This window comes from Rhyacophila brunnea, unplaced genomic scaffold, assembly GCF_057557595.1.
Source record: "Rhyacophila brunnea isolate RB1 unplaced genomic scaffold, BYU_Rbru_1.0 scaffold_9, whole genome shotgun sequence".
Lineage (NCBI taxonomy): Eukaryota > Metazoa > Arthropoda > Insecta > Trichoptera > Rhyacophilidae > Rhyacophila > Rhyacophila brunnea.
This window is the reverse complement of record NW_028233361.1, coordinates 33,603,289-33,619,310: the sequence shown is the minus strand read 5'-3', so window position 1 is coordinate 33,619,310 and position 16,022 is coordinate 33,603,289. Positions and strand designations below refer to the sequence as shown.

At 30.6% G+C, this 16,022-nt stretch overlaps 1 protein-coding gene across 2 annotated transcripts in view; it reads left to right on the top strand.

The window, feature by feature from the left end:
- Mp (collagen XV/XVIII-type protein multiplexin) overlaps positions 1 to 16,022 on the top strand; it is a 971,377-nt gene that overhangs the window by 758,908 nt on the left and 196,447 nt on the right. Inside the window, exon 4 of one of the 2 annotated variants that reach the window (XM_085959748.1) lies at positions 3,083 to 3,154. In XM_085959748.1, the coding sequence (XP_085815874.1) occupies positions 3,083 to 3,154 (72 nt within the window). Of the gene's footprint in view, positions 1 to 2,947; positions 3,155 to 16,022 lie in introns of both variants that reach the window. The other variant, XM_085959749.1, reaches the window with a different exon arrangement.

Here is a 16,022-nt window from a genome sequence, read left to right as displayed (position 1 = left end):
ATAAAAATAATTTTAACTAAATACCTATGCCGTGACGACATATTAGTGATTTATTTTTTACGTATAAATTACATAAGTTGTTATATTGTTATATTATGTCCATTAATTGATATTAGTTATAGGTAGAGTTGGGTATTTCCCGAGAAAATCTCAATCTCGAGATTCGGGATTTCCAGAAAAGAATTCTCTAAAATTCTCGAGAAATCGAGAAATTTAAATAAGAAACTCTGTAAAAATCCTAAAATCAGTGTAAAAACAGACTTATTCCAAAAATATATGATTTTTTTTATTTATGTAAGAAGACAAACAAAATAGGAGTAGGAAAACAAAATAATTCAAAACATTACTTATTAAAATTGAATTTCAAAAAACACAGACTGTCAATCGCTGCGTCTGACAATTGCGTGCGCTTTTGGGACACAAAACTCCCTGATGTTGCAAAAATTGCGCTTATTTTGAGTCGACGTTGGCTTAAGGGGGGACATGCTCGTCGAAGGTCAAAATTGAGTTTTTATTGTATTTTCAAACCATGATCCTGGACACTACTTAAACGTTGTAGATGATCTATTTATATAATTTTAAAGCCTTATTATCCTTTATAGTTATTTTAAACATTTGATGACTGCATGAAGTATTTTTGTTACATAAAATAGTATTCTTTTAAACCTCTCGCTCTAATGTTTTAGAATATAGTCATATTTCGGTACATAACTGTGCAGTGGTGTTAAGATTTTTTACATTTATTAATTTTTAAACGCATTTATAAAACCATTAGCATAATTTATTACGAGATAATTTTTGTAAAATATTCACGATAAAAAATTATATTGATAATCTCTGTGATCCCAAATTTGACAAGAATTAGGCATTTTATTATTCAAAAAATCGGCAAGATCAACACATTTGAAGATGATTCTAAAGATATTTATTATAAGCTATGTCTTTGACCATTCAAGTGTGATAAACATCTTATGAATTATGATTGCTTTATAATAATTATTGACCTAAGAATAAGGTAGTGTTTTTTTGAAATACGCCATTTCTTTTGTCATTCCCCAGTGGTTAAACTACAACATACGGCCGTAGCCATAAATTGACAAACTATAATTGAAGTAGGGAGTAAAATGATATTGACGCGCGTGTTTGAACATATTGTACCGTTTAAAAAAAAATAAAAAAAAAATCGGTTAAGTACATGTTCAAACACGCGCGTTAACATAATTTTACTCCCTACTTTAATTATAGTTTGTCATTTTATGGCTACGGCCGTATATTGTAGCTTAACTACTAGGGAATGACAAAAGAAATGGCGTATTTCAAAAAAACACTACCTTATTCTTAGGTCAATAATTATTATAAAGCGATCATTATTCATAAGATGTTTATCACACTTGAATGGTCAAAAACATAGCTTATAATAAATATCTTTAGAATTATCTTCAAATGTGTTAATCTTGCCGATTTTTTGAATAATAAAATGCCTAATTCTTGTCAAATTTGGGATCACAGAGATTATCAAAATAATTTTTTATCGTGAATATTTTACAAAAATTATCTCGTAATAAATTATACTAATGGTTTTATAAATGCGTTTAAAAATTAATAAATGTAAAAAATCTTAACACCACTGCACAGTTATGTACCGAAATATGACTATATTCTGAAACATTAGAGCGAGAGGTTTAAAAGAATACTATTTTATGTAACAAAAATACTTCATGCAGTCATCAAATGTTTAAAATAACTATAAAGGATAATAAGGCTTCAAAATTATATAAATAGATTATCTACAACGTTTAAGGAGTGTCCAGGATCATGGTTTGAAAATACAATAAAAACTCAATTTTGACCTTCGACGAGCATGTCCCCCCGTGTTAAATGCCCCGATCAGTCTTTGAATATTTTGTGTTTTCTGTCTACTTTTTTCATCTAGAAAATCGTTTTTCAATTAATATATGATAATAAAGAAATCCCAAATACTGAGAAAAGATTCTCGAGATCCGGTATTTCCCGAAATGTTATTTTCAATATAATAAAATTTCAATACTCGAGATTCGGGATGGAAAATCTCGAAAATTTCTCGAGAATTCCCGTCAGGAAATTCCCGAAACACAACTCTAGTTGTAGGGATTTTTTATGATTTGTATAGTATTAAAATGTTAACTCAATTTATGAGAAACACGCAAATTTTTAACTGGTTTATACTCTCTTTTTAATCTTTTAATTATTCAAAATGTCATTTGCGTCAAATAAAATCGCTGCTTATCATAATAATAATATTATATTGTCTTTAGGACGAATTCTCCATGAATTATTATGCCATATTATTTTATATTTACTCACAATTCCTTCCGAATAATATTAAACATTGTATTATAGATGGTAGGTCCCATATTATTTTTATAATATTGGAGACAATTGCTACAATAAACTCTCTATGCTTGTAGGTATATGGAATTGATGTGAAGACTACTTTTGAAATCCAATTTAGTATCTACCAAAAGTTATTATATTTTTCTGGTTTTATTTCATTTATTCTAGCCGATAATATAATTTTCAATAGGTAATGATGTTAACGTCTGGGTTTGATTCTGAACATTTTCTATAAATAAACATGTACGATTTTCTGTTCAGATTTTTCATACGTTTTAGACCTGTTTCAGTAATGTCTTTCAAGTTCCTCTATAATTATAAATAAATATATTCACGTACGAAAATACCGTGTATCAAACTTAACTAACTATCTTATCATTATTTACGTATGGATAAATTTAGATAAAATAAATTAAACACTATATAAACAAAAAAATACAAAGTAAAAATAGCAAACTCTTTAGCATATTATATTAATTTCAATATTATAATGTTTCTATTAATAACATTTTTATTTCCCTCTTGACCATCCCACGCCTTTCCAAATGTCTAAAACATTGTTTACGCAATTCAGAGTGATTGAAATAGCAGCGAAGACTCCGCGTACTACAGATCCAGTGGCGGCGCAATGTCTCATTAATTAAAGATGGAGCAATTATCCCTCTCCGAAAAGTTTCTACAGTACTGCTGTGTTTTCATTTTCATACAGGGATCTTTTCAAGAGTTGAAGCTCTATGGAAACCCATCGCAGGCTGAATCACAATGTGTCGTCGGATATTCGGTAAGTGGATCTGTCATTAACTAAGATCTAATATAACTGTAAGGTGTATACGAAATTATAATCTGTGGTAACTTTTATTTATTTTTAACTAACGTTTATAATATTTTCAAGGAAACATGATTATCAACAGTGGCAATACTTACCCTTTATTTGGGGTTTAAACATAATCGGAAGTAAATATAGATAATGAGTACTTTTTCATATAATATTAGTTTGTTTTTCATTGATTTTTATTATTCCATATTTTTTTAAACAATAATATTATGGTTACTTTTTAGGGTAGTTAATGGATAATATATTAAAATTAATTTTTTTTAATACATTTTGTTATTATAATATATGAGTCAGCTAGAGTCATAACTAACATTTTGCATTTTTTTAAATTTTTGAGTTAAAAATACCAAGTGATTCTTAAGGCATTAATCTATATAATGAAAAATAGTTGGTTACCAAAAGTCACTTTAATTAAACCATCTAAAAATCATTGACAAAGTTGACTGTTGGTGTCATAACTCACATTTTTAAATAAATAATATAAGATCTATCATCCAGGCCTTTCTAATCAATCAGGGACCTATATTTCTCATAGTGTGATATTTTAAAAAATAACGTAAATTGACTCACTCACTCAATAATATTCAAGTGAGGTCAAAACTGTTCTTCTAATTACAAAAAATAGTGATCTGATGGTTTTTTGCAATTATCTCTACACTCGATTTTTGGAATAATATGTGAGTTATAACTCTAGGCAACTCATGTTTTCAATCCATAAAATATCATAGCATTAGTCATTTTATTTTAGTGGGTGTACGGTGCTATCTATTTTTTAGTGCCGTCTTTACGCTTTTGATTTTTTCAATACAGAATACACACACGATTTAGGAATATTAAATTCATAATAATATGTGTGCGTTGGCAGAAGATTTAATATTATTAGAGATAGGTGTATCGGTAAACTTTGTACCTATTCGTGGTGGATTAATAATAATTATAGCTCTGCTATATTTGAGGTGAATTTAAACATAAAGGCCAGAGCCCTCACCCGGAAAGTGAAAGACATTAGATTTCAATTCTTGAATTCATGAATTTTGCCAAAATCGGCTATAAAAATTAGTGCGGTTCCGCCTGGCTTCCTGTTAAGGCTATACTTCAGCTGAGGCATGGTCTAAAAAGATCGTGACTAGGCGATGCGCGGATTATGCAAATGACGCGAGCCGAACGAAATATAATTTGTCATAAAAATTCAACATGCGTCCTTTTAATGTTATGTTTATTATTATATTCGTAATAATGATAGTATATTCATTGACATGTTTTCTTTTTTAAGTACATGCGGAACGTTTTTTAGACATCTTTACACGATTTAAGAATTTATTCCTCCGACGCCATCACAAAACAAATTGACGTGCGAACAGGTCGACTATCGCTCTCCGACTGGCGACGACTGCGAAATTTCGTTCCACATACTGTTGAAAAATATTTGCCGTTTCACTTATGTGCGCTCTTAAACCGACTTGTACCAAATTTTTGTTAAGATTTTTCTAAGTGATCGTGTTTGAAATCGTGTCTGATAAACCATACCATAGCCTCTGTCTAGCAAGGGAAATTTAGGGTTTATATGAGAGATATTGCAATGATATAATTTAACCGAGCTTGTCTTATCAGTCATAGTCGATATTATGAATACAAATCGTTCGTGTATTTTGCAACTTAGCCGCGCAAACGCCTTCCTGAGATTAACGCGTTGGTAATTTACGACAAGATAAGCCGTACTGTAATACAGGTGATATTTCAGGTGATATGAATTTATCATGTTTTCCGGTTGTATATTTTGTAAACTAATCGGAACGCATGTCATGTTTTAACGGTTCACGGGAGAGAACAGAAACATCACCTAAAAAGGTTGTGATTTACAATGCGATTGTATCTAGGACAAACGCGGGCTTATTTTGTGTTTCTAGGATTTTGAATTTGTAAAATGTATTTTCAAGTAACATACTTTCCACGATAAACATATTCAATTGGAATAATTTAATTCCAGTGCGTACGTTTTTATGTGCATCATCTTCCATTTCACGTTAAGTATAATTTATTAGCATAAATACATGCTTTTGTCTTGATATCCCAGGCAGATTCGTAACGAAAAATTGCACAAGCCCAACAAAAAATAAAGTCACAAAAGTAGCGCGGCCGCGAGAGACTCCAGTCGGCCGCGCACGGCGCTTCGGGAATGACGTATAAACCCGCACCCCGCAATTTATTTTATTTTCTTATGAATCTGGACAACCAGCATTCAGAGAATCAGGAGGCAAAGCATGTTTCATGTTTATTAATTTTAGCCATCAGGGTTTAAGTATTTTTTCTTTCTTATTTCATACAATTGTGATAAATTTTTAAACTTTATATTGTTTAGAAATTCATCGTTTAAATGATCGAAATTAAATATTTTAAATTGAGATGTTAAAAATGTGTATAAATTGATGTATAATATATTAAATGTCGTATTTTTTTCGATCGAAATATATTTAGATTTTTCAATGTTTATTCGATCAAGGCGTGTAAAAGACACACGAGGTAGGTAATGCGAATGACTAGCAGCCAATTTATAATATTTTTTTTATAATATATTATAATCTAACCATTTGAAAGCTTCCTAAAAATTATGCATCCCAGGCAGATAGATGTCTATTACGGCCTAGTAAAAATCCACCTCTGTGCAAAACAGTGTTCTTTTTCTTATTCAAAAACTACTGTAATGTTGCGCCAGAGACGCAAAGAGAGAAGTTTTTCATTTTAGTCTTGTTTACAATATCATTTAAATATTGTTCTTGTAATAATTCAGAACTTTTTATGAAAACGACCTAAATGTGAAAAGTTTTGTATCTTTGGATATAAAGAATGTAGAAAGGCTGTACGTTTAGGTATATGTAATATATATCTTGATGTTCATTCAATTTCTTCGGTCGAATAAATAGTTTGTTTTCTTATTTTAAATCAGGCACAAAAATTACTATTTAAAAATAATAAATTATAAATTATAACTATGTAGTTTCTAAATAATATATTTCTTCGAATTTATAGGTAGGTGAGTCTTTCTAAACATAATAATATAATTGAAATTCTGAACAATATTCCTTAGTAATTATATCAATTTTACTTCATATTTCTCCTTAGTAATTAATATGAGCATCCTCTTGCCGTTTCATAATTCAATAAAATGTTATTCAAATAAATTAGAACTTAAATATTAGCAATTTCCTGTGTATAATAATAATATGAAAGGGTTATTTTGAATTTACTAAATATAGTAAGCACTTACATAGGTTCATAATGACATAAACTACATTTCGGTTATAATAATATTAATATTACTACGCAGTAAGGGACTTGTATTTAATGTTGGTGTATGTAATAATATATATTTTTTTAATTTTAATTTAAACTATTAAATAAATCGTTATTTATTTAAGAATTACCACTAAATATTTATTTATAATATTAGGTAAGTAATAATATTTTTGAAATCATATTTGCTCCTGATCGGAGCGCAGGTGATGAATACAGCATGATATTTTGCTCAGTCGTCTCAGAAGTCTAATCCGTATTTTAGCCCGGTCTCACATTGAAAATCGTCTCAAGCGTGGTACTTGTATAATCATAAATCAAAATTGGGCGCAGTGTTGCAACTTTCTTCCATGCGCATAGACGAGGCAATACCGGGACGGTAAAAGAGCTGAAACAGATGTAAAACCAGCTCATGCAAATGTGCTAATGTGACATTTTGGATTTATACCTGTCGATTAAAATTGATGCTTGCAACAAAGCTGTTTATTTTAAACTACCATATCGTATTTGAGTTGTTTACGGAGTTATATTAAATTACATATTGTGTTTTGTGAATACTAACAAAATCAGATCGACATATTTGAGGTATTACAGTCGAGACTAGTTTAGATATGCGACCCGGCTTACAGTTTCGATTACAACTCGGTCACTATGAATTAGTAAATAAAAAAAAAACATAATATTGAATTATTAAAATGTTCACTATTATTTTTCCCTCTTATCACACAAATTGTTCGTTGATAACTATAATAAGTTTTAATTTATTTATTTTTATAAAATACCCACTAAATCAGGGACCCATATAATAATGTAGCATTCTTCATCACATATCCATCACTTAAAAATTTCAATGGTTCATAAAACTAAAATAAAGATCATAGAAAAAAGATTAAAAGTTAATGACCCAAGTCTGGGTCAGTAACTTAGTGATAATAACTTATTTATTATTTGTATTTGAACTTCACTCGGAGTAAGATTATTGAATATTTATGAGGTTTTTTATGTATCTATACTGTTTAATATTTCAATATATTTATAAACTCGTTATTTGTTTATGACTAATTCAAATACTCAGTATTTTTTCCATTTAAGTATTTCTAATTCCAATAAAACTGATTATCACTAAGAAAAGCGATGTTCCTTTAGTTTAGCAGCGTCTACAAAAATGTAATTACCCACTTTATGTTTAGATAAGTACGGCAGATTGCCTAATATCTTTGAACTTGAACCGAAAACAGTTTATTTAGTTAGGGATACTTAAATAAACTAAACTTCATTGATTGACCGACAAACCTTCAGCTTACGAAACTTGTTTAATGTTAAAATCTAATCAACGAAGTTATGAAAGGTCAACCGTGGGACTCTTATAAGGTTTGAAAGACAACATTAATCTATATTTTCTTATACCAATATATTATAACTATCAAGAGTTTTATAACTGAAACTCGGCGCTTTGTGCCTCGCGGGGGGCTCCGCTCCCTGGGCCCCTCAGATGATGGTTTCTTAAACCCTCAGGGCTAAAATTATTAAACATGGAACATGATTTGCCTACTGATTCTCTAAATGCTGGTTGTCTAAATTCGAAAGAAAATTTAGTTGGCAAAGACCGAATCCAAAGGATTCAAACAATTTTACGTTTCTAAAAATTATGTAATTACAATTATAAAACTAAAGAAGTAATAATAACAGATGAACAATACGTCGCACAGAATGTTGGCTACTGTACGTAAAATAAATAATTACAAGATAAAAAGAACTTTTTATACACAACGTTTTTAAATTTTCTGTTGAATCATATAAACTAGACTTGACTAACTTCACCGACCAAAAAAATTTGTATTTGGCAATATGTCATATTGATTTCCATGGTAACGCACGTATATTATTAATTTAGTTGCTAGTACCGCAGACCTCTAGCAACCAATAAAGGTGTCGAAATAACTTTTCATACAAAACAGAATTATCTGAAAATTAATTCAATTCTACTTAAAGATGGCTAGAAGTATTAAAAAAATGCTTAGAATATATCGTGTTCTGATATATTCTAAAAGTTTCAAATGTCTAGCTAGTCGGGAAGTTAGCTAAAAATCGATTGCAAGATTTGTATCGGACAAATATCAATACGACCTAATAAAAACGTTGTAAAACGCGTAAGTAATCGGGGCGGGGCGCGGGCCACGGGCAGGCTGCGCATCTATAGTTATTCTACGTCTATTTTTAGTAACGCTTTTGCGTAGTAAATCTTGAGTAAAACATGTTTCGTGTTAAAATGTTTTTTTAAACAATTTTCGTTGTATCTAAATTAGTCTACGGAGTCGAAACTAGAGATTTAAAGCTAAGAAGATTTTTTGAGATGTTGCTGTGTCAACATAGGTGTAATTTTGTTGGATAAACCCATTACCAACGATTATATTTTAAGACTAGTCGACAATATTTGTTAACTATTTTTTATTATTCAACGAATAATCCGCAATATTTGAGAATGTAACATTCTTTATTGAACATACATGAAAATACCTCAGAAATATACATACTAGAAAAAAAAATATTGTTAAAATGTGACGCAGGGCGGGACTCAAACCCACGCCATTGATATTTAGCCAATCTGCTTTACCAAATGAGCCACATGCGCCCTACTTAATTACGACAAAAAATGTTTTAATTAAATTATTATATAACATTGTTATCTAATATGTAGTGGTTTCTTAATACAATTATTACTAAACCATAATAGTAGGTATATAATGGTAATCAAGTTTCATTTAAATTAAGCATTAGACCGAATTATACAAAGAGTTACTTAATATAAAATATGAAATAAAAATTAAATTTTCAAAAAACTAGCCTTAAAAATAGATAAGTACTTAGGTACCTAGTTAGAAATTCTAACCTAAGAAAACAAATTAGTATTGTAGAATCTATTATTTGTAAAATTAGGTTTATGATTGGCATTTATTTATTTTTAATGTAAACAAATTGTAATTACCTTGAAAACGTATTTTCTTTGCTCATTAGAGAAAAATGTTATATATTTTCTTATACGATTTTATTGAATTCGCCTGAATAATGTAGATTCAATGTATTTTCTTGTTAAAAAGTATTAATAGAGTAGGTATCAGCACGTATAATATACTGAAGTTAACACCTTTTTTCATCACTTCAGTAAATATTCTGGGTAACAGCATTTTTTTTAGATAAATACGCATTTCAATAATGATGAAAGCAATGTTTTAATTTCACGTTAGCATATCTACAACGATTTGCAATACCGGGGACTCAAATTTAAAAATCCCGCATGATTTCTTGATTTTAAAATAATTCTTGAGATCGATAATAATGAAATTCTAATCATGATTACGTTTATATGATTTGATAACAGAAAGCGTAATTAAGGGAAAGCGGTTCGGTTATAATTTAAAAAAAATATTGGAATCTTTAAAAAATGTAATAATTCATATTATAACTTCCATGGTACCTACTTCATACAGTATCGAAAATAATACATATTCACATTAATAAAGAGTTGAGAGAGTTGAACCCAGGTCGAACCCTGAGTCTGGCAAGTACACATATTGTTTTTCATTTTGTGTGTGAGTCAGGGTATGGACCTAATAGGTTGAGCAAGTGGCTGACATCCATTTCTCGTAAAAAACAAAATATGTTAATACAAACCTCTACTCTGTGACGGCCCATATTATGATCCTATTAAGATCGGACATGGTCGGATAATGAGAGTTGCTATTAAATCAGTGATTTTTATGGATCACCAAATATTTTTTTTATTAAGATGATTAAATATTGTTAGTGTAAGTACACTACTTTGTAAAAGAGCCCACGTATTTTAAATTTCATGGAATTTTGTCGCCTTAAATGTTTGTGTCATGTAATTAAGATGGACGAGTCACAAATGACAAACAATATATTCAGGAAACTGAAAAGCAATTGAAGATCTGGGTAAAATTCTGCATAATATAGCAATAGTGTTAAGTATCATTCATTTACCTTGGTCGTCCAAAACACAACAACGACTTTAGATATACCTGGATGTAGGCGGATGATAGAAGGGGAGAAGTACAATATAAGGTTGTAATGGAAGGACTTAATAATCCCGTCTTTTGAAATTAAAAACGCTATCCGGAAATAAAAATCTATCCGGAATTAAAAATCTGTCCGGAATCAAAAATATTGTCCGGTATTAAATATTTTGTCCGAAATTGTAGTCCCTAACACCTACGTAAAAAATAATACTTTTTCTGAGAAATAACCACAAAAAACAGTGTACATAAAATTGTGAAGAGAGCAATGGATCTGTTATGCATCAAATAAATTTAGCAGGTTAAAATAACAAAATCTAAATAATTGTTTACGTTACTCTACAAATTTAAATTTAAATTTGCAAGCGCAAAATGTTTCACTGGTACTCCATGTTTATGAACGTAATTAGCTTATTTTATACATTATCAGACTGAAACTTTAATAGATTGGAGAGTGTTTTACTAAGTGAACTTTTGTGTAAACAGAGTTGTAATGAGTCCAAAGCTCATGCGCTTAAAATGATATATAATAATTACTATTATATGATTCTATTAAATGTTGTATGGAGTAAAAATATAGCTAAGTTTGCCGCAATGCTCCAAAGGCATTTTTTAAATTTTATTTGTATATTTCTCATAGATCATTAATAATTTTTATTCTTAATCATTTTAACATAGCTTTCATACTACCTAATATTATTATCAGCTTTAATAGTTTCAAATATTACATGTCATTCAGTACTTTGCAGGATACTTCGTAATAAATATTTTTTTTTAGTCAGAGCATTGTATAGATTAGTTTATAGTATAGACTTTTGAAAAGCAGTGCTATGTAAAAACGAAAAAAGCTCATCTGATCAAATCAATCATTTTCTATGCGTTGAGACTTGAGCTTTACAATGTATGTAAAAATATCTTTGATTGAAATATTGTGCTAATATAAATGAATATTTAATTATTTATACTAGAACTCGAGTGGCGGAAGTCCGCTTCTGAATTCGTGAGTCGTGGATTCGAATTCCATAATTATTGATTCATTAAGCTACGCGAGTAGCGGAATGCAAATATTAGTGGAGAGATATAATAAATAAGATAACCCTTTGAATGAACTCACAATCTTCAATAATGACGAATACAACAAAAAAAGAAACCTAATAAAACAATCGATAGATGGATGAAATTTTATTTTGTTGTGAATAATTTTATTTATGTATTATGCAATAACGAATGCTATGATTTTTTGAAAAATTCATGTGTTATTTCATGTTATTGGTATGGTACAGATCAATTAATTGATAAAGCACTATGGCCAAAATCCGATGAACGTAGGTTCGTGTCTCGCTCGATAGGTAGGTATTCAAACTTATATATTTTTTAATAAGTATATTATTTCTGAGGTATTTCAAATTATGTAAAATATTTTTTTTAATTAATAATAATAATAATATCTATCCAAATACTGAACGCTGATTTAAACCATTTTTTTTATTTGAATTCTATTCTTGAATAAAAATTATATTTATCATTATGTGTAAATACAATATATAAATGAATTAAATTACTTTTTAATTGTAATTTTTCAGTAAATTGTATAAAGCTCAAATCACATTTTCAGATTCTCACGTAGATCGTGAAATTAACGTAATTTTGGATGGCTTCCTGTCTAAAAGTCTAAAATAGAACAATTCCTATTTATCGAGTATGGCTGAATCAACAATCGCTAATAGTTATAAAATATCACCGATCGTTGATTGAGATGTAAGAAAAACTTATTGTAATTGTTTTATTTTGGCCACGATTCCAGTGAACGGTTTGAAGTAAAATTTTACAATCGATGCCGATCGGGGCAGATAATCGGCGTGAGAATTACCCAATATAATCTTTGTTGGCTTTCTTATTATTATTGCAAGTTTTGTATTTCTTTCACTAGTTATCTGTAGCACTTATGTATATAATCACCCAGTGACAAAGGTTACAGGTAGGCTGTTGAGATCCAACATAAATAATACACACTAAACTTTGTCAGTCATACTTATTTGTTTTCATTGAACTAAGAATATTAATTGCAAATGATATTCGTTAGTTTTTAAAATTAAATTGAAAGAAATAAATACGTCGTGAAAAAGTTTAGTATAAAGTACACTATTGATGTTAAATGTCAACAGCCTACCTCCATCTTTCGCCACTGCAACCACTTAGCTTATAAAACTTATGATTATATTATAATATTGTGGTTATGCGTAGAACATAAGCTATTATTTTTTTATTTAAAATAAAACATTACTTATTGTAGATACATTATGTAATTTAGAACAACTAAAATATTAGAAAAAAAAATCTACAATATTTTCTAATATTATGTACTACAGTGATTCTTCCAAATTATGTATGAAAAAATATTATTCCATAATACAGCAATTTAATTTGTTAGAAAGGATAACATTTTAGGAATTTGTAAAAAATAAAGCTCACGTTTCAGGTCATTTGATACGCAGAATGTTTTTTTGTTGAAAAAACCCACATAAGATAAAGAACCACATCGTTAAAACCCATGTTAGAACATTAAGGAACTCTTTTTGGTTTGATTTTTTCCCCAAACAGCGCGAAGGTTAAAACATCGGAGGGCCATGCGCTGTCGTACGCCGCGTATGTTAGCCTCCGCCGCAAAGTTCCGTGACATTAATGAGGGGTGCCAGACGAACGGTCCGTTTCAATCTGATAACGGCGCGTTACGGGCCCATAACGGCCGTTACCCGGCTCCGTAGCCACGGTATATCTCATTATTTACGAAAACAACATGACATCTTGTAGCGCACCACGCAGGGATTCCGTCCACATTAATGGCAAACAAAACACTCTGAACAAGTGGTCGCGACAACTGATTCGCAACAAATTTGCGGGTGAAAACTTTTAATCGTGTTTGGTTTGTTCAGTTAATTTGTTTCCAAGAAGGCTCCAAAGTTTTGTTTTACGGTATTTGTGTCATGCTAAACTTTCACTCGGTCTAATATTCGATGAGTATTATTTATACGAAATTATAACGAGGCTATAACCGTTAGTCTTACAGCATTTTAGTATTACAACATTTCACTCCGATTCCAAAACATTTTTAATATGGTTGGATTGGTAGCCACATACAAATTGAATACTTTATTAACACCCAGAGATACAAAACCTATAACATGTTAACTAATTCCAACACGACAAGAATTGTATAATAAAATAAGATTTTTTATTACCATATTCTAGTGACCTAATAAGATCGTATGGGCCCCACAAAATGGAGATTTAACATATTTGTGTCTGTAGGAAAAATTTGATTAGCTACTTATTCAACATAATATCTGTACCTCAGAGGCAGACGGATGCAACTCCGTTTTTGGGGAAAATGAGTTTTTTTAAGAATCGTCATGCTAAAGGCTTTATTTATCAGAGGCAGAGAGATGGAAGTCCTAGTCCAAGATATGCATAGCATAAATATGCAACTGCCATACCCACCTTAGAGGATGCAAATCCAATAATCTACTAAGATAAAATTTTCTCAAACCGTCTGCAATATGTACTAAACGAGAACCAGCCAGGAGAACGTGCTTCAGAGGAGGATACAGCACTATGGACCATATCCAAATCATCAGAGAGATCAGAGCGGTAACAGGAATACAAGCTGCCGCTATCCATGGGTTTTTTATAGACTATGAGAAAGCATTCGATTCCATAAAGAAATTTTCAATACTCGATGCACTCAGAAATCAAGGAATCCCCGGGCGCTATATAAATATTTTCAATAATATATACAGTAGCGCAACAACATCTCCATAAACCATCGCGCATTTCCTATCAGCAAAGGAGTCCGACAAGGTGATACAATCTCACCTAAACTATTTACAGCTACACTATTGAAGACTTATTTAGAGAATTTGACTGGAATAACGCGGGTCCCTATAAATTGAGAATACGTAAGTCATCTGCGCTTTGCCGATGACAATAAATAGTAGTTTGCAAGACTCAGAAGACCTCCAAAAGCAGAATGCAGGATCTCGCTGGAGTAAGCAACAAAGTAGGCTTGAAAATAAATGTATCAAAGAAGAAAGTCATGTTTAACTTCTTTGCGGGCCAAAAAGAGATCTTCATCAATGGCATTCAGCTCGAACAGGTAAAAAACTACATTTATTTGGCACATCAAGTGTCTATAGATGGATGTATATTTGATGGAATTGTTCGCAGAGTAAAGCTAGGCTGAAGTGCTTTTGGCCGCCTGAATAATTTATTCAAAAATGATCTCCCACTGTGCCTAAAGTGCAAAGTGTTCAACCAGTGTGTACTTCCCGTAATCACATGCATGTGAAACATTGACCCTAAGTAAAAGAGAGATCCAGAAATTTAGAGTAGCACAACGTGGTATGGAAAAGTGCATGCTGGGCATAACGCAAAAGGACAAAAAAAAGAATGAGTAGATAAGGGAACAGACAAGGATTAATGATGTGATAGAGTTTGCTAAAAACCTAAAATGGAAACGGGCTGGACACATAGCTCAAAGAAAGGACAATTGCTGGACAAATTTAGTCATCCAGTGGTATCCAAGAGGCACAAAACATCCGCAAGGTAGACCTAGAGGCCGCTGGATCGATGAAATGATAAAGTTCTGGTGAAAAACTTGGCAACGCAATGCACAGGAACGAGAGAAGTGGAATCAGCTTGGAGATTAGCGAGGCCTTCATCGAGCAGTGAATAGATTCAGGCTGGTGATGATGATGATGACATAATAAAATTTAAAAAAAAATGTGTTTTGCTTTGTTATATTTATACCTTTAAAAATTTTAAACTTATAAATTGTTTTATTTTGGCTAGGTAAATAAGATACAAATCTACATTAGAGGCAGAATGATGCAAATCCACACTACGTTTTTTTATTTTATTTTTTTAGATATAAAATTGTATTATATTTATTCCTTTCTTATATATTCCAGAAGTAATTTAATTGAATAAGATTTAAAAAAAATAATGATCATTCTATGTATATTTTCTTAGAAGTTATGAATATTCGTTTAAAATAAAAATTGTTTTTTGGCTCTCCTGAACAATTGAGTATTTGGCACTTGCATCCGTCTGCCTCTGAGGTACAGATATTATGTTCATACTCGTAAGTCCAAATACACATTAAAAAATAACATGTAATTTTATCAGACCTAGCGTTTGAAGCCGAAACTTATAGCGTTATAAGCTGACATTGACCGCTTAACCATCGTGGGTGTTATGGTTATAAAATATTTGTATCAAAATTTAAAATTTAAGATTTTAAAAAAAAAACCTAGAACCAACGAATATAAAATGTCTATATCTCCATATAGTACGGTAAATTGCCATGGACGATCCAAATCTGAGCATATAAGTCACCGCTTCATAGCCCCCACATCTTGAAGCGGGCCCTCTTACCTATCGCTAATTTTGATGGCAGCCAAAATAATGTTGATAGAGGTAAAATCAACGTT